Source organism: Myotis yumanensis, unplaced genomic scaffold (genome assembly GCF_028538775.1).
Source record: "Myotis yumanensis isolate MYYU_CA2020_CCGP unplaced genomic scaffold, mMyoYum1.0.hap1 SCAF_12, whole genome shotgun sequence".
Lineage (NCBI taxonomy): Eukaryota > Metazoa > Chordata > Mammalia > Chiroptera > Vespertilionidae > Myotis > Myotis yumanensis.
The window spans coordinates 24,779,705-24,798,712 of record NW_027223763.1 but is presented as its reverse complement, the minus strand read 5'-3'; the positions used below and the strand labels follow the sequence as shown (position 1 = coordinate 24,798,712).

The window sequence follows — 19,008 nt, the reverse complement described above, 5'->3', positions numbered from 1 at the left end:
CAAGCACATGAAAAGATGCTCAGCATTACTATTTATTAAGGAAAAGCAAATCAAAACCACAATAAGATAGCACTTTAGGATGCAATTATTATGCCCATACAAAAATAAGCATTGGTGAGGCTACAGAGAAATTTGAACCCTTGTGCAATGCTGGTAGGAATGTAAATTGGTACAGCCACTGTGGAAAACAATATGACAGTTCCTAAAAAATTAAACATAGAATTACCATATGACCTAGTAATACTCTTTCTGGGTGTACATCCAAAAGAATTGAAATCAGGAACTAGGACAGATATTTGTACATCCACATTCATAGAAACATTATTCAGAATAGCCAAAAAAATGGAAACAATTCAAATGTTCATTGACAGCAGATCGCTGGATAAACAAAAGGCAGTGTATACATACAGTGGGATATTATTCACACTTTTAAAGGAATTAAATTTTGACAGATGCTACAACATTGATGAACTTTGAAGACATTAGGCTAAGTGAAATGTCAGACACGAAAGGAGAAATATTGTCTGATTCCACTTATGAGGTACCTAGAATAGTCAAATTCATAGAGACAGAAAGTAGAACAGTGGTTGCCAAGGCCTGGGAGGAGGTGGCAATTGGTAGTCATTGTTAAGTGGGTATGGAGTTTCAGTTTGGGAAGTTGAAAAATATTTCAGATGCATGGTCTGATGGTTGCATAACAATTTGAATGTGCTTAATGCCACTGAACTATACACTTAAAAACTGTTAAAATAGTGAATTTTATGTTATGTATATACTAGAGGCCCGGTGCACAAAATTCGTGCACGGGGTGGGGTGTGTGTATCCCTCAGCCCAGCCTGCACCCTCTCCAATCTGGGACCTCTAGTTGGATGTCCGACTGCCCGGTTAGGCCCGATCCCAGTAGAATTGGGCCTAAATGGGCAGTCGGACATTCCTCTCACAATCCAGGACTGCTGGCTCCCAACCGCTCGCCTGCCTGTCTGCCTGATTGCCCCTAACCGCTTCTGCCTGCCAGCCTGATGGATGCCTAACTGCTCGCCTGCTGGCCCGATTGCCCCCAACTGCCCTTTCCTGCAGGCCTGGTCATCCCAACTGCCTTCCCCTGCTGGCCCAGTCACCCCTAACTTCTCTCCCTTGCCAGCCTGGTCGCCCCCAACTCCCTTCCCCTGCCAGCCTGGTCGCCCCTAACTGCTCTCCCCTGCTGGCCTGATCACCCCCAACTGCCCTCCTTTTAAGGCCTGGTCCCTCCCAACTGCCCTCCCCTGCTGGCCTGATCACCCCCAACTGCCCTCCCCTGATGGCCATTTTGTGGAGGCCATCTTTGACCACATGGGGGTGGCCATCTTGTATGTTGGAGTGATGGTCAATTTGCATATCACTCTTTTATTATATAGGAATTTTACCAGAGGAAAAAAAGAATTACTAGAAAAATAAAAAAAATACATAAAAAATGCAACCCCAATTTTTTTACTCTTAGATTCAACAGACATAATATTACATTTCAATAAATACATTCAGAACAAACATTACATGGGAAAAGAAAAAAATTACAAAAATTTCACATGTTGTTTACTGAAAATATAGTTATAGGCAATTCATTGCTATTGTATTTGTGACTTTTTTTGTTTTGCAGTTATTACTAAATAAAAGGTAGTAAGTTAAATAGTGGCTCTTTATATTAAATGCCTATAGGTACACTCTGAATGAATACCATCCTACATAATAAAAGCCTAATATGCTAAGTGTCTGACCGTTTGTTTGACCGTTTGACCAGTCTCTATGACGCACACTGACCACCAGGGGGGAGACACTCAGACCAGTAGGTTAGCTTGCTGCTGGGGTCCGGCCGATGGGGACTGGGCAAGACAGGCCAGACACGACCTGGAGCCCTTCCGCGGTCCCTCCCTGGCTGGCCCTGATCAGCCCTGAGGGTTCCTGGATTGCAAGAGGGCGCAGTCCAAGCCAAGGGACCCTATCAGTGCACAAATCTGTGCATCAGGCCTCTAGTGTATATATAAAATGTTTATTGTGACAAATGAGCTTGGTTCCTACTGTTAGATGACCTTATTCTAGATTGGCTTGATGACAGTGCTACTTTTGTCTCTTTAATAAATCTCTTGGCAGAGAAAGCAGTCTTACTATGGTATGTTGTTGAGAATGAAGAAGAGATTTTAAAGTAATGTCAGCCCATTTAGGATGTTCATTTTTAACTTTTATCTGAAATAAAGCAAATCTTGCTGTATTTTCCAAATGTATCTTTTATCAGTAACTAAGTCTAACAATTTATCATGTAAAATTATAGCTAAATTTATTCTTTGATATAAGAAAATAATTCCAGATCTATGATTTCCTATGCATGGATTTTTTAATAGATAATAAAATTCAAAACATTGTGTCAAATTATGAAGTAGCTTGATACAATATGAAGATCATCACTTACTTTGTTGACAGTTATTCATAAATTATTGGGCTGCTTTTCTCTTTCTCAGTATTATCATTCCTTAGTTTCTGATTACCTGAATGCCTGCCATGAAAACGACAGCAGATGTGGAGGCAGACTGCCCGTGTTAAAATCTCAGTTTGGTCACTTACTACCTTTATGTCCTTGAGCAGAATACTTATTCTCCTTGTGCTCAGGTTCCTTATCAATCATGTGCAAATTCAAGGGCACTTTCTCCCAGAATTTCATGACAACTACATGAGATAAAATACGTAAAACTCTTACAACAGTGCCTGCTACACAGTAAAAGCCTGGAAACAATGGGTCATGTATTGTTACTGTTGTTACTATTTTAAGAATCTCAATTTTGCAGCAAACAGCTCTGCATTGGAGTGCCTACTACAACAACCCTGAGCACGTGAAGCTGCTTATCAAGCATGATTCCAACATTGGGATTCCCGATGTCGAAGGCAAGATCCCACTTCACTGGGCAGCCAACCACAAAGATCCTAGCGCTGTGCATACAGTGCGATGCATTCTGGTGAGTAACACGGTGCTGCTAGATCCGGATGGCCTTTCTGAAAACTATAAATTAAAACAACAGAGAAATTCCTTTTATACCTATAAGGGGAAAGTGTAGTAAACTTGATAATACTAAATGGTTAATTTGCCAGCATTTGGGGAAATTAAACTTTTACACATTGTCATGGATGTGTTCATTGGAACAACTATTTGAAGAACAGCTTAACAATTCCAGCTTAGTAATTCCCCCTCTAGGTTTCTAGTCTAGAGAAACGTATGTGCTACAAGCAGACATGTAAAGGAAGTGTGTTCACTGCAGCATTATTGTTAATAGTGGGAAAATGTAAATAACCTAAGTATCCTTCAGTGGGAGAATGGGTAACTACATTGTGGCTTAAAGATTAACTAGTATCAACATAGATACCCCAAAATATAGTGTTGAAAAAAAATTGCCAAAGGATATGCAGTGTATAATGCATAAGTGTAAATATTTAAAAAACACACATACAAAATTTATGTATTGTTTATGGTTGTATACATAGGGAGCAGAGAACAAAACATACAGCTTTAGCTCAATCCATACCAGATACACAAGCACAAAATCATACCTATTCAATCTAGATAGTCAGTTAATGGTATTTATTATATCTTTTCTATACTTTTTATGGTTAAATATGAAAATAAAATTGTATCACTTTGCTATGCTGAGAGAGAACATAAGGTTTAGAAAACTACTCAGTTAATATGTCAGATGTGTTTTATTGAGGATATATGTGTCTGAAATCTCTGGTTCCTTAAAAATAGGATGCTGCTCCAACGGAGTCTTTACTGAACTGGCAAGACTATGAGGGGCGAACACCTCTTCACTTTGCAGTCGCTGATGGGAACATGACAGTGGTTGATGTCTTGACCTCATATGAAAGCTGCAATATAACATCTTATGATAACTTGTTTCGAACTCCACTTCACTGGGCAGCTCTACTAGGTGAGTTGAATGTGAATCAGAAGATGAACAGTAGGAGGAACTGTGTGAGTATAGGAAACTTTTTCTATGCCTTCTCTTTTCCTAACTCCCATCTTCCATTTAATTATTTATATTTCTAATTATGTGGCACCATTTTACACCTAAATCCCTCTATTTATGCTTAAATTTTAATAATATGTGTTCTGTCATATATTAGTTTTCATTTCAACATCATGTCTTTTAGTTTATATATATAAAAGCCCAAGTGACCATTATGACCAGTCGACTGAACGACCGGTCGCTATGATGTGCACTGACCACCAGGGGGAAGACACTCAATGCACACTGGTGGTCAGTGTGCTCCCACAGCCAGCTCTCACGGCCGGCCAACCTCCCATGGTCCCTCTGCCTGGCCAGCTGGCCCGATTGGCCCCAATCAGGACTGGGCAGACAGTCCCCAATCAGCCCAATCGCTGGCCAGGCCAAGAAACCCCAGCCATGCACGAATTTGTGCACTGGGCCTCTAGTTTTTATCATAAAAGTAATGCACATTTATTGACAAATACCAATGTAAAATAATCCTCTTTTCACATTCAATGCCTTTATTTGGGGGGAGGAGAGGTTTAAGTTTATGTTTGTGCTAATACAATCATATTTGATTTTTTTCTTTATATTTTCCTGATATGCCTTTTACTTAAACTTTTTGGGTATCACTTTCTTTAGATGAGAGAGTACATATATGTGTCTGATTTTGGGGTCAATCTGAGAGTCTTTCTCTTTTAGTGCAGGAGTTTTACATAGTTATTCTTATATATTATTTGCCATTTTTCCTGCTATTCTGCTCTTTGATTATTATTGGTGTTTTTGTTTTTAATTTGCTTTTGTTTTTCTGTTGTTTTTCTGCCTTTTGGTGTGTGGATTAGGTTTGTTGTTATTTGGTTTTGAATTGCCTAATGTTTCAGGAGCCTATTTAAGTTTTATTAGTGGTTACCTTTAAATTGATCAAAAGCTTTTTAAGCCTCAGTCAAAGTCAAGAGCAAAACTGCATATGTTCATTCCAATCTGTTTAAAATGAGGAACTTAGCACACTTTTATTGCTCTTTTAGTATTTGTTAATATAACCTGAGGTTTTTTTCCCAATTATTATTGTGGTCTTATTTTTTAAATTATTTAATTAGAGTTCATTTCCATGTACAGTTTCATCCCTTTTTCCTTTTCTTCTGCATTCTGGGAGGACTTCACAAACTTGTCTCCATGTCATTAAATTGACTTTTTGTTCCATAAGTTCTGCTTGTTTTCTGCCTCTTATAGATTGTAGTTTGATTTCCTTCTCTCATCCATATTTCCTTTTATCTCTGTCTAGTTCCCTTTTTACTTCCTTCCATTACCTTTTCATTCCAGTCCATTTTCTTCTTAGGATATTCTGTTTTGTTTCATAGAGGCCATCTCTTTGTACTTAGTTGAAGATGCCAAGCAGTTTCCTGAATTTTCCTCTGGATCCTTCTCTAGATCACTTTCTGAGGTATGCTCTTCATCTTTCTGATGGTGTTTTATCCTTCAGACAAGATAGGATGTGTTTCAGTTGACCACATGGCGTAGATTGCCTTTGATCCTGCTTTGTCTGTTTGTGTGCTGGAGAAATCCATCTCCAACCACAGCTGGAGAGCGGGGCGATGAGCACAGTGCTCGCGAAAGTCCTTCCTCCTGCCTGGCTTTCGTGCAGCGTGTCCTTGCCCTGCTAATGTGGCGTCTGCTTCGCTGCCTGGTTCTTCAGTATGCTGAAGGAAGAGGATTTGTGAAATTCAGGTTTCCTAGATACACTAGTAGCAGGTTTGTTCATTCTTTGATCCTTTCTACCGTTCTTCACTTTTGGAGATCACATCCTCCAGAATGCATTGTAGAATATTTTCTGTACCACCAGCCACCTCCTCATTCTTGCCCACTTGTTTTTGGGGATTTGAAATCATTGCTTAGATTTTAAAAGATTGGGGGATGGATAGGAGGCCTCAGAGATCACAGGAGATTGTATTACAGTTTGTGCTCCCAGACAGTAGAAGAGAACAGCCGTGCAGTTCGGATTGGTTGTGCAGTGGAACCCGGGGCCCGGAAGTACCTATGGTCCAGTGGGGCTGGCTTTTAGTTTCTAGTGCAGCTTCCACCTTTCCCAAGGGCACTTCTAAAGTGAAGCCAGGGAATGCAGTAAGCCGATACCCTAACATTCTTTTTTCTCAATCTGGAAATAGTAATTAATGTCATTTCCTTCCTGATAGAAGATTTAAGTTTTTAGTGTGGTAGTTTTTGCCTTTGTCCTACATTATCAGAGTATTTTAATGAGAAGTTAGAAGAGGCTGCACTGAGGGCTGCTCCTCAGAAACCATTTGAATGTTATATGTATGTGCTAGTGATTTTTCTTACCCCTTTCCTTTAAATAGATTATAAGTTAATTAACACCCTTTGTATGTGATCGCTACCTTGTTGTGTCTGCTTTCAGGCCATGCACAGATTGTCCATCTCCTTTTAGAAAGAAATAAGTCTGGAACCATCCCCTCCGACAGCCAAGGAGCAACACCCTTGCACTATGCAGCTCAGAGTAACTTTGCTGTAAGTAAAACATGACAATTAACTTTTTTCTTAATTAAATTTTAATTTTTATATGATTGTAAATTCATAGGCAGTTGTAAGAAATGAAACAGCAAGGTCCAATGTTCCCTTCTCCCCATCTACCTCAATGGTAACATCTTGCAAAAATGTAATGCAGTCTCATAAACAGGAAGTAGACATGGATACAACCCACTGACCTTATTCAAATTTCACCATTTTACATGTGCTTATTATACTAGTATGTGGGTTTGTACAGTAATTATCTTTCAACAATTGTCCATATTGTAAACTCTGTATTGCAAAAGATAGTCTGAACTTTTATAAAATTGTTACATGTGAAGTTTTATGCAGTTTTTATTTTTACTGCTCAGTGTAACATTTGCCTTACTGTAAGTATACTTCATCTTTTTGTGACTTGTATAGCACTGAGGGAAACTTAGTGTTCAGCAATCTACAGTTGTCCTGAAGGCACTGTGGCAAAGCTTTGGAACTAGATAAACCTTGGCTCATTCCTGACTGTGGTATTTGCTGGCCGTGTGACTTTGCACAAATTTCTTAACCTCCTTGAGTCTTAGTTTCTTCATATGTAAACGATGATAATTATACCTTTTCTTTCAGGATTGTTGTAAGGATTAGGGAAAATTTATGACATGCGCTTACTTTAGTCTTGGCATTGAGCAGGTACTCAAAAAATGGAATGCCTTCTTATTATTACTAGTGCTGATAATTGTGTCCTTTATATACCTGAGAAAGCAATCATATGAATTATTAATATTTCCAAAGATATTGAATAATATTAAAAGTTCTTCACTTAGCACCTTTTATAATTTACAAAGTACTTTCTCATCCATTTTGTCACTCAATCCAGCCAGAACATGATAGTGTCTAGGCTGCTTCAGCTCCTTGAGCATGAGTGATCACCAAGAACCCAAGAAGCAAGCGTTAAAGCAGTCACGGTTGATTTTGATGCCTTCTACATGGTATGCATAGTGAAACCCTTGGTTTCATTAAATTATAAGAATGCTGTCACCCTAACCGGTTTAGCTTAGTGGATAGAGCGTCGGCCAGTGGACTCAAGGGTCCCAGGTTCGATTCCGGTCAAGGGCATGTACCTTGATTACGGGCACATCCCCGGTGAGGGGTGTGCAGAGGGCAGCTGATCGATGTTTCTCTCTCATCGATGTTTCTAACTCTCTCTCTCTCTCCCTTCCTCTCTGTAAAAAAAATCAATAAATTTGAAAAAAAAAGAATGCTGTCATCAGCATAGTATACTTCTATCTTCCTGACCTCCCCAACTACACCACTGAATACATTGAATACTCAGATTGCCAAAATCATATTTCCACCCTTCTTTCTCTCTGGTACTCACAGAACTATAGCTATAGTCCTTTCTTGTGGACATTCATAAGAATTTATTTTATTTATCACCTAGAGTTTTGGCTAACCATTATCTTCTTTTATCTTCCAAGATCTCAGAAAAAATACAAAGTAGATTTTGAAGAGGATATCTTTCTTATTACAAAGAGATAAGAAAATAAGTTGGCCTAGTCTAGTCAATCTATAAAAATCAGAACTCAATCCATGTTTCAACACAAGACTATGAGATAGAACATGTTAGCCCTATTTACACATGGAGAAACCAAGGTTCCAAGAGATTAAATGACTTGCCCAAGATCTTGAATCCAAGTCTAGACTCCAAATTTAACCTATGTGCAGATACCAGTAATTAAGTAACTATGCTAATGGGACTAAGAAAAATTGTAGAACATTATGGATGTTTATTCAAAGAAATACTTGTTTGGGATAATCTGCCAATCCCAGAGATTATTTTTTTAATAATTATGCAAAATTCTAAGCTTAATTTTAAGCCCATTAATTTTCTTGGACTTTATTAATTTATAAGAGGTTTTAATTCTTTTTGCAAAACTGTAACAATAACCAAAAAAAACCTACAATCATTTCATTTGATTCAAAAGTAGGGAAAAATACTTTGCTTCTTAGTAGAAATCACATATAACAGTTGCTTTGTTATCATAAAAAATACTGCTCTCTTGTCTCAGATTTTTAAATGAAGTTTTCTTACAGGAAACAGTTAAGGTCTTTTTAAAACATCCTTCAGTAAAAGATGACTCAGATCTCGAAGGAAGAACATCCTTTATGTGGGCTGCTGGGAAAGGCAGTGATGATGTCCTTAGGACTATGCTGAGTTTAAAGTCCGACATTGATATCAACATGGCAGACAAATATGGAGGTACAGGTAAGAACTGGTAGACATAATTGATTTTCTTTTATTCAGGTTCCAAAATATAAGTGATGCTATAAAATGTACAACAGAACCTTAAAATCATTGTTCCTAATAAAACACTATTTGACTTTCATTTTTGCTTTTTCAGTTTAGGTTGCCAGGAGATCACTCAAAGGCCTACTTCCTCTAAGTATTATGACCAAAATTAGCCTATGTTTCTACCAGGTGAATGTTGGCATTTGGTTTAAAACCCTGGTTGCTCCTTACACATGATTATGGGCACTCTTCTGATTATCTTAGTGTAAAAAAGCATAAACCCATACTTTAAAACTATGCATATTTAGTAGTTATTAATTGTATTTTCAAAAATTAGAGTTATTTTAAGGAATGCACACATCTAAGTATATTCTCACCATAAGGATAGTCTCACCAGTCTCATTTAATGTGCTCTTTTCTCAGATTTAGCATGACCTCATCCTGCCATTTTAAAGATAGCCTCCCATGATTCTAGAAGCTTCAAAGCTTCAAGTCAGCTTTGCATCAAAAGCTCTTAGATGCTTCTTTCACTCTCTTTCTCTAATAAGAGAGTCCTTTAACTGTGTGCTGGTTAATAAGATAGGTACAAGGTTTTTAGCTTTCATTGGCAGCTGGAGGTCTCTTTCTTGTGTACTACATCCTACTTGCAAGTCAAAAAAGAAAAATCACACAGCAATACAATAACACGGAATAGAATAAACACTCAGCTATGGGCTCCTCGGTGTTATGGTCTCTTATTTGTAGAAACATACCAGAGCCATTTGCATCTACGTGTTGTCCTGATTAAGATCTTTCTTTGCCATCAAAAACATTGATTCAGCACTGGGGCAAGAGTGGAGAGGGAAGTAGTTACACCTAATAATAATCTCTCTCCTTATACCTATACCACCACACCCTCTAAATTATTTTAAAAGAGTTTTTAGGTAATATAATGTTTGATAAAGGCTTAACTTTCAAAAGTATCCTATATAATAAAAGGCTAATATGCAATTGTCCCCTCGACCAGGAGTTCGACTAGGAGTTCGATGGCGGGTGGGGCACCTGGCCAACAGCCCGCGGCCCCTCCCCCCAGCCAGCCCAGCCCGATGGTCCTGATTGGGGTAGGCTGGCTGGACCCCACCTGTGCACGAATGTGTGTACCGGGCCTCTAGTTTCTTAATAAAGTCTCACAGTAGACCTTAAGCTTCTTCTTTTTTTAATATTAAATCGTCACCTGAGGATATGTTTTTTAAAATTTTTATTATTGAGTGAGAATGAGAGAGAGAGAGAGAGAGAGAGAGAGAGAAGGAAACATCAATCGGTTGCCTCTTCTATGTGCCGGACCGGGGCTCGAACCCACAACCTTTTGGTTTACAGGATGATGCTCCAACCAACTGAGCTACCCGGCCGGGCAACCTTACACTTCTTAAGAGGTATAGTGCAGATACATAGGACATTGAGTCTATAAATGGTTCGAACATTCAATTTTCTGTCTGACTTCCATTAGAATGCAGTCTTTCACTTTTCACTAGCCTTACTTTTAGTCTAACTTTTCATGTATTTTAGTAAAGTATAGATGAGAGTACTTGCATCCTTCTGACCAAACGTGTCTTTCTTATGTGCACCATGGTTGGAATTCATACCTAAATTATTCTCAGATTCATTAGTTCCCTGGACTCTTTCTCCTTAGGGTTTTATTATATGTCAGAGATGCTTCCTGACATTTCTTGTCTGTGAAAATAGTTCCTCTCCATCATTCCTCTACAGGGTTGTTTTATCCTCCCGCTTGAGAAAAAGAGTTCTAAACTATAATAAAAAGTAAAAATATAAAAGCAACAAAATAATAATAATCATAGATTCAGATTTGCTTTTTAAAAAAAGGTGTTCTTATCAACCTCAATATACAGACATTATTTGGATCTTGATTCAAATAAATAAAGTATAAAAAATGGTAAAGCCATCAGGATAATAAGAACACTGTCTGGATATTTGATATTACAGAAGTTTTGTTAATTTTTTTAGGTATGGTAACAGGACTAACCTTTCTTTGGAATGCTGAGGCTGGGGATCTGCATTTCACCTTTGCCCACAAGGGCCCTGTTAGAATCAACCCATAGGGGGCAGTAGTGGGAGATTGGAAGCTGAGTGAGCAGCAGGGGATTACATCTTCCTGTTTGCTTGCTGTTCTTGTTTTAGTTTACTGTTCCTGTGGACATCACTGTAGTAAGTCTTCTTCAACACAGCAGTGATATTTCGTTCTAATGGCAATGTTAATTTCACCTTGCAGTTTTCCATCACTCACCTCAGAGCACCCTCAGCACCCTCCTCAGACATCAGCACCAGAATCTGAGTTTCGGTTCTTCGGGGCTCCTCTTCTAAGCTGCAAATCTTTAAAAAAAAATTTTTCTCTTATAAGTGGAGAATGTACAATGAGATTGGGCCAAAGTAAAATGCAAAATATCTTTTTCTATCTGTCTTTTTTTCATTTTTAAATATATTTTTTATTGCTGATAGTATTACAGATAAGTTTTAATAATCCCTTCCTCTTGTTTTTGTTCATGCAGTCCTAGAATTTGTAGCTGTTTTCTGCATTTACTACCTTTGATACCTTAGCCTTCCCTTTTGCTTTTGCCGTTCTTTAATACATACCTAACAATTCTTTATATTGCATTATCTCTGTTAAAATGTCTAGTGTGGTGTCTGTCTCCTAAATGGACTGAAAGGGCGAGGGCTATGCCCTCCATCTTGCCCCGAATCCTCCATTTTGGGCAGCAGCCATGTGCTCAGCAAGGAGCTTCTTCCCGGAAGCCCAAACCTCTGCTAGCCACACCTAGGATTTCTTTAAACTAACCAATGATAATCAAGGGAAGTGCGCGCCATAGATACGACCACATCCTGTGTAACGACACCGACTTGCGCCTGGCCAATCGGCAGGGCCCACAGTCCTCTCTCTTTCCCCTTACTCCAACCCCCCTATAAAACCCCTCTCCCCACAGAGCTCACTCTCTCTCTGCCGCTTGCCTCTGTATCGGCGAGTGTGGGGGGAGCTCAAGCTAGCTTGAATAAAGATACTTATGCTTTTGCATTGGACACGGCTGGCTCCCTGGTGTGGTCTCTTGGGGATCCTGAAATCTGGGCATAACAGGACCCTGACTAATATAGTGGTTGTGTTTCTAAAAAACACATGTATTGCAGATATACTTACTAAAATATTTACAAATGGCCCTAGCCAGTTTTGCTCAGTGGGTAGAGCGTCAGCCTGTGGACTGAAGGGTCCCGGGTTTGATTCCCGTCAAGGGCACATGCCTGGGTGCTGGGCTCAACCCCAGTAGGGGGCGTGCAGGAGGCAGGCGATCAATGAGTCTCTCATTGATGTCTGTCTGTCTGTCTCTCTCTCTCTCTCTCTCTTTCTCTCTTTCTCTCTTTCTCCTCTCCCTTCCTCTCTGAAATCAATATAAATATTTTTTAAAAAATAAATAAAATGTTTACAAATGGAAGGATATGATTCTAAAATTTCAATAAAAGCAATCAGAAGTGAGGGGGATTGATGGCAGTTAGAGGGAGCACAGTAAGCCATGTGCTGATAATTGCCGAAGCCGGATGATGGCTATATTGAGTTTACTGTCTTTACTTTTGAATATGTTTAAATTTTCCATAGCATAAATTTAACTTTTAAAAAATAGCACTTCTATGTAAACTTGTGGCACTTTTTCAAAGAGGAAGCAACAATATTTAAGCCTAAGGTCATTTTAAAATAAAGTAAATGCAAATACTCAGAAATGGGGAAATTCCTTTAGTAAAATCGTTTGTTCTATCTTTTTTATTTAATTCACGTTGTGCTGTGTGTTTTTATGTGACATTGATGTTTATCTGAAGAGTATCTATTGCATCCTTGTGCCCTATCACAGAATTATGGGGTTTCAGAATTAGCGAGCACCTTAGAATTAGTCCTGGTCCGGAGTTTTTCAGCCGTGTTCTTTGGGACAACAGGCTTTTATACAGATGAACTGGGAATGTGTATGCTATAGTGGATAACCTTCTACCCCTGTTTCAGCAGAACGATTCTAATTTTTTTTATATGTTGAATGTTTTATAAAAATTTCATTTTGGGGAAAAACCATTCTTATGCTCTTAAAATGTGAAAATAACTGGAGTATCATGCTCTAATCTGCATCACACCATTCTTCAGTACTTGTCTTTCAGCCTCTGTTCGAACAGCTCCAATATAGGGAACCCAGTGCTTTACTTTTAACCTAACTCTTCTAAAATTCTCTTCCTTATACTGAGCTAAAATTTGTCAACCTGAATGTCCCACTCTGTGCTCTCTTTACATATCTGAAGTGACAGAACTTCAGATATGTGAAATCTCACACACCCATCTGAATCTTGTCTAGGCCACACCAACTCTATCCATTTAGGTCAGAGTTCTCAAACTCAAGTATGCATAGGAATTATTAGGACTATTGGTCGAAATGCAGATTTCCAGACGATGTGGACAGAGATCCTATTTCAAATCCTGTCAACAAGTCCTGTTGACTCTCCCTCCAAAATATATTCTAAATCTTTTTCTTTCTCTCCTTCTCCACTCCTGCCACCCTAGTTTGAGCCATCATTTTTCACCCAGTCTACTGCAATGGTTTTAACTGAGCTCTTTGCTTATATCCTAGTCTACTACAATGCATTTCCCTGAGAACAGCTAGAGGTTTTCTGTTTAAGCCATAAATCAGACAATCTCACTCACCTCTTCAACGCCCTTCAGTGTCTACTGCATGGCCACTCATGACCTGGCCTTTCCTGCCTGCCGTGCTGCAGCTTCCTTGCCTTCCCTAAATGTACATCCATTCCTGTCCTGTCCTGACTGTTCGTTCCCTTTGCCCCGGCTACTCTCTCTCCAGATCACCGCGTTTCTCATTCAGGTCTCAGCTTAAATGCCAGTTCCTTAGCAAAGCTTTCCCTAACCACCAGTCACTCTAAAATCAAAATATCTTCTGTTACTTCCTTCTTTAATTATGCTATTCATTACTATCTAATACTTTCTTGTTTAGGCATATGGGTCCAGTGGGTTTGTTTGTTTGTTCTAGGTACTATAGAGCCATCACACTTAGAAAGAATTGGCCCAGGCTTCTAGATAGTTAGAATTCAGCAGAATTTATAGAGTGAATTTAAGTAGAATTTAAAGAGTGACGGGATGAGACAAGCACTAAAGTGGAATAACATAGCAGGGGTCAGCCCAACATGAAACTCACATATAGTCACAGCCAGTCTTTGAAACCTCTTCCAAAAGCACCAGAGAAGAGACCACATTCCATCGCAGTGTTTTCTCCAGTGCTGAGAGGAATTGCTGTTTCCTAAACTGGGCCCTGAGGAAACTGCTGACGTGTCTTTGGAGCCATATTGTATGAAAAAGGCACTCAATGCAGTAAGATGTGCAAACTCTCAGTAGCACGTGGGTAGCAGCCACAGGAGTAGCTCGTGTAACCACTGAAGGAAGGATTGATGTCTCCTGCCACCATCCCTTGGGCATATGCTTGTTGAGGGGGTTCAGTGGGCAGCGTTGCCTGCATCATTTAAATTATTTGTCTTCTTTGTTGTTTATCTCTCACTCTCTCGGAAAGAGGAAAAGATAGTAACAGAGAAGAGGAGACAATTTCAGACCAATAGGATGCAAAGGAAGAAAATAGTGAGATGGGAAAGGGAAAAGTGTGAGTAATACTATGAATAGAAAGGAAGATAGAAATCTACAAAAGTGAAAAAGAGAATCTTTAAGATCAGATTGCATTTAGCCAAAATGATAGGGAAATCAAAACAGGAAAAGATGCATAGTTAGAATAATAAAAAGGTAAAGTTGTTATTAAAGAGTTCATCAGCCCAGCTGGTGTGGCTCTGGTTGAGTGTCCATCCATGAACCAGGAAGTCAGGGTTTGATTCCCAATCAGGGCACATGCCCAGGTTGTGGATTCGATCCCCAGTAGGGGGCGTGAAGAAGGCAGCCTATCGATGATTCTCTCTCATAATTGATGTTTCTATCTCTCTCCCCCTTCCCCTCCCCTCCTCCTTCTCCCTTTATCTGAAATCAATAAAAACATAACAAAAAATTAATGAGTTTATCACCTTCTCTTGCTCCCTTTTTAGCTTTACATGCTGCTGCCCTTTCTGGCCATGTCAGCACCGTGAAGCTATTATTGGAAAATAATGCTCAAGTAGATGCTACTGATGTCATGAAACATACTCCACTTTTCCGAGCCTGTGAGATGGGACACAAAGATGTGATTCAGACCCTTATTAAAGGTTAGTTATTACGAGTGCTCCTAAATGGGGATATCTGTAATAGTGTCAACAATAAAAAAAAAAAGTCACTCTCAAAATGTAGGAATTCTTGCATTCACCATTTGAAATACACAGCCTTACATAGCAGAGCTGCCTGGGTAGAGGATAGCGGGTAGAGCACCCACCTGGCATCAAGAAACACAGGGCCTACCTCCACCTATTGGTAGTTGTGTGATTTTGGCAGTTACTTCACCTGCCTGATCCTGTTTTATCTTCTGTAAAAGGGAAATGATGCCAAACCTGACCAAGGCTTATTGTAAACATCTGAAGTAGATAATATATGTCGAAGCATTCTGCTAAGCATAAAGCATATAAGAATCTGTTTGTTCTCTATGATAGTCATTTTCATTATATTCTTGCTTTTCCAGGTGGAGCAAGGGTAGATCTAGTTGACCAGGATGGTCATTCTCTTCTTCATTGGGCAGCTCTGGGAGGAAATGCCGATGTTTGCCAGATATTGATAGAAAATAAGATCAATCCAAATGTGCAAGATTACGCAGGAAGAACCCCTCTGCAGTGTGCTGCGTATGGGGGATACATCAACTGCATGGCAGTGCTCATGGAGAATAATGCAGACCCTAACATTCAAGACAAAGAGGTAGAAAGGCTGGGTCTTTTCTATATTGTCTGCTCCAAAGTGTTTAGAGTATTTTTTTCTTTGTTCACTGAAATTAAGTAAAATGACAATTTGCCAAATGAAGAGATCCCCTACAAATCTGCTAATTAAAAATGATTTTTATTTGCCCATGCTCTCTTCAAATCCTTGCCCATATACCTATATAATTTAACAAAGTCATAATGGGAATAACTCTGTAACATTGTAAAGTATATATACATGGCATATGGATATGTATGTATATCAATATATGATGTGATTTTACAAACCACATTTGGTTTTGTTCACTTAAAATCATCACCAATATTTTCTTATTTGGTTTATAATCTTTTTCATAATCATGGACGTTTAACATCCCAAAGTTCTAAGAGAGTTCAATCCTCACATAAATTCTATAGCGTAGTTACTATTATTATCCCCATTTTACAGATGAGGAACTTAAAGCTCATGGAGCCTAAATAATTACCCTAAGGGGACTACAGTGGCAGGTTGGAGGGAGTCAGGGTCCAAACTATGCCTGTTACCCAGATTTTAGAATTAAATAAGAAACTTCCTATTGCTGGACATGTTCTTTATTACAGATCATGTTTCATTAATCACCTTTGTGCATTTAACTTCATTTATTTATATTATTACCTTGGAATAATTTCCCCTAAGTGAGATTATTGAATCAAAGAATGAATGGTATATGATTGCTTATGCTCTGGTATATACTGTTGAACTGATTTCTAAAGCATGTGGGTTAATCTATGCCTCCTCCAGCTGGGTAGTAATATATTGCTTTCTTTCAATTTAGCCAATATTGACTTTTTGCTACTTTAATTACTTTAACTCCTTAAATATCCCAGTATATTATGTTTTCCAAGTCAGAAAATATGTCCTATTAATTCCTTCAATAAATATTTATCAAGATTGTTACTATATAAAATTAACATAATGAAAAAATATAAATATGGTCCTTATACCTAAGTTATTAGAAATACATCTTTTATAATTTGCTATACCTTTTACATTTTTTATAAGTTGCCAGTTTCTTACATAAGTGTTATATTAATCTACTTTCCAGTTCTTCTTTTATATGTCATGTTTTTATGTGTACTATTTTGGATTATCTACATAACAATCATGCTGTATGTGAATAATAACATTTTTCTTTCTTCCTTTCCAGTCCTTACACCTTTCACTTCTTGTCTTAAATTATTGAACTACCTAGGACCTGCAATATAATGTTGAATGGAATTGGTGGTAGTTGACATTCTTAACTCATTCTGGTTTCTCAAGGACAAAGCTTTCAATATTTTACCATTGAATATGATAGTTCTATAAATTCTCTTATATTTCTACTTGCTAAGAACTTTTTTAAAATCACGCTCTTTAATTTCTGTCATGCTACTTCTGCATCTATCAACATGATAGTATTATTTCTCTCCTTTTTGCTGTTAATATGAATTACATTGATTGATTACATTTTTTTTCAGATGCTAATGCCACTTATGATATATTTTTAAAATGTATATATTAGTGGATTTTATTTGCTAATATTTTGAGATTTTTGCATGTGTTCATGAGAGAGTTTGACCTATAATTTTTCTTCCTTGTATTATACTTGTCAGGTTTCAGTAGCAGGGTTACACTGACCTTATAAAAAGAGTTAGGAAGTAGTACCTCTTTTCTTATTCTCCTAATGAATTTGTGTAAGATTGGTCTTACTTCTTCCTTAAATGATGCCACGTAATGGAGTGATAATTTTGGTCACTTGGTTATGATACCATCCTTTTCTCCACTGTATACTTAATATTCTTCCTTATTGTAATTAAGTAATATGAGGAGAGAATTGTTTATTTTTTGAGTTAGTATAATTAACTATGTGTCCAAAAATACCTACTGCAGATGTACTTGATTTTTGCTCATGCTTGTAGGGAAGAACAGCTTTGCACTGGTCCTGTAACAACGGATACCTTGATGCCATTAAATTACTGCTAGACTTCGCTGCTTTTCCCAATCAGATGGAAAACAATGAAGAGAGGTGAGTCAGCTGTTGACAAAAAGAATGTATTGTTGTTCATATCACACCCTTTCTGCCAGATATTTTAAATCTCAAATTTAGATTCTGGCTCAGATATAATAAGTATACTCATAAGGAAACACTACATTAAGAAATCCTGAACCAGAAAGAAAAGAGCAAAACTTCTATGCAGTATCGACTTAGAATCTCTGGATTTTAAAGCTGTTCAGACGTTAGATATCACCTAGGGTCAGCTCACATTTTACAGATGAGGAAACAACATGCCTTCTTCTGGCTGGTGGCTAGCATAAAGACAGGGAGTCCTGATTGACTGGGACAAGGGATTTGGTTAGGCCAGTGGCACGTATTATATATCAAGAAGTTTCTTTTGATGAGAGGATATTATCAATTAGTGGACAGAGGTGCCACCATGTGCATGAAAAAATGAGAAGCTAAGCTGAAAGTTCAGGATTTTAGTCTCAATACAGAATTCTTGAATAATAGGAGACTCACAGAATTAGGCTGGGGTTGTTCCCCCAGGACCCAGGCCTAATAAAAAGGACAGACACAGTGTGAAACCTAAGCAGAAGAGATTCGTGGTGGTATTGGATCTAGAGTCTAGTAATTTGTAGTTAACAACTAAGTTTGTAATCAGACATCCATACCTGAACTCCCCACCCAGGTCTGTGCTTCAGATTTCATTGTTTGTGGATGCTCTAGCTAAAGTGGCCCCTGCTATAACACCAACCCTACCCTCTTAGCACCACCACCAGTCCTTCCTTTTTGTCATGGACACTTTGAAGAGAAGGAAGGACTTTGTCCAGGCCAGCTGTCTTAGCGGAAACATGTTCCTCCGATCTGGGGCCAACCCCGTCATCTTCTCCACCTCTTTCAGAACCTTTCCCCATAGTTATATCCTCCATCCATTATCTTCCAACTCTTTCTCTGCATCCAAAGTCTTCCTTCTCGCAGACTGTCTTCACTGCCTTCATTTCTTCATGCTCACCATTCATGCCATTGCAATCTGGCTTCATCTCACGTCTCCTGAAATCTGTGTCTTTTCCTAGTTGAAAAGTGATAGTTGTCCTTTCTGTCCACTCTCATGGCTTTTCTGCATCCTGCTTCTGTTGCCTCTGCTTCTTTACCTTATTAAGACTCTATCTTCTCTAAGCTTCTGTGACAGTTTATTTTCTCTTCTGATCATCTCTGCTCCTTCTTCATTTCTTTTGGCTTCTCTTCTGTTTTTTATTTATTTTTAATATAAACATTCTTC

The 19,008-nt window shown here is 38.4% G+C and overlaps 1 protein-coding gene across 1 annotated transcript in view; it reads left to right on the top strand.

Annotated features, from left to right (window-relative positions):
* Positions 1-19,008, top strand: part of INVS (inversin) — a 119,469-nt gene that overhangs the window by 63,795 nt on the left and 36,666 nt on the right. The window contains exons 5-11 of the mRNA XM_070431063.1: positions 2,814-2,981; positions 3,767-3,947; positions 6,418-6,527; positions 8,613-8,784; positions 14,920-15,075; positions 15,483-15,712; positions 17,650-17,756. Coding sequence (XP_070287164.1) covers positions 2,814-2,981; positions 3,767-3,947; positions 6,418-6,527; positions 8,613-8,784; positions 14,920-15,075; positions 15,483-15,712; positions 17,650-17,756 — 1,124 coding nt within the window. The remainder of the gene's footprint in view (positions 1-2,813; positions 2,982-3,766; positions 3,948-6,417; positions 6,528-8,612; positions 8,785-14,919; positions 15,076-15,482; positions 15,713-17,649; positions 17,757-19,008) is intronic.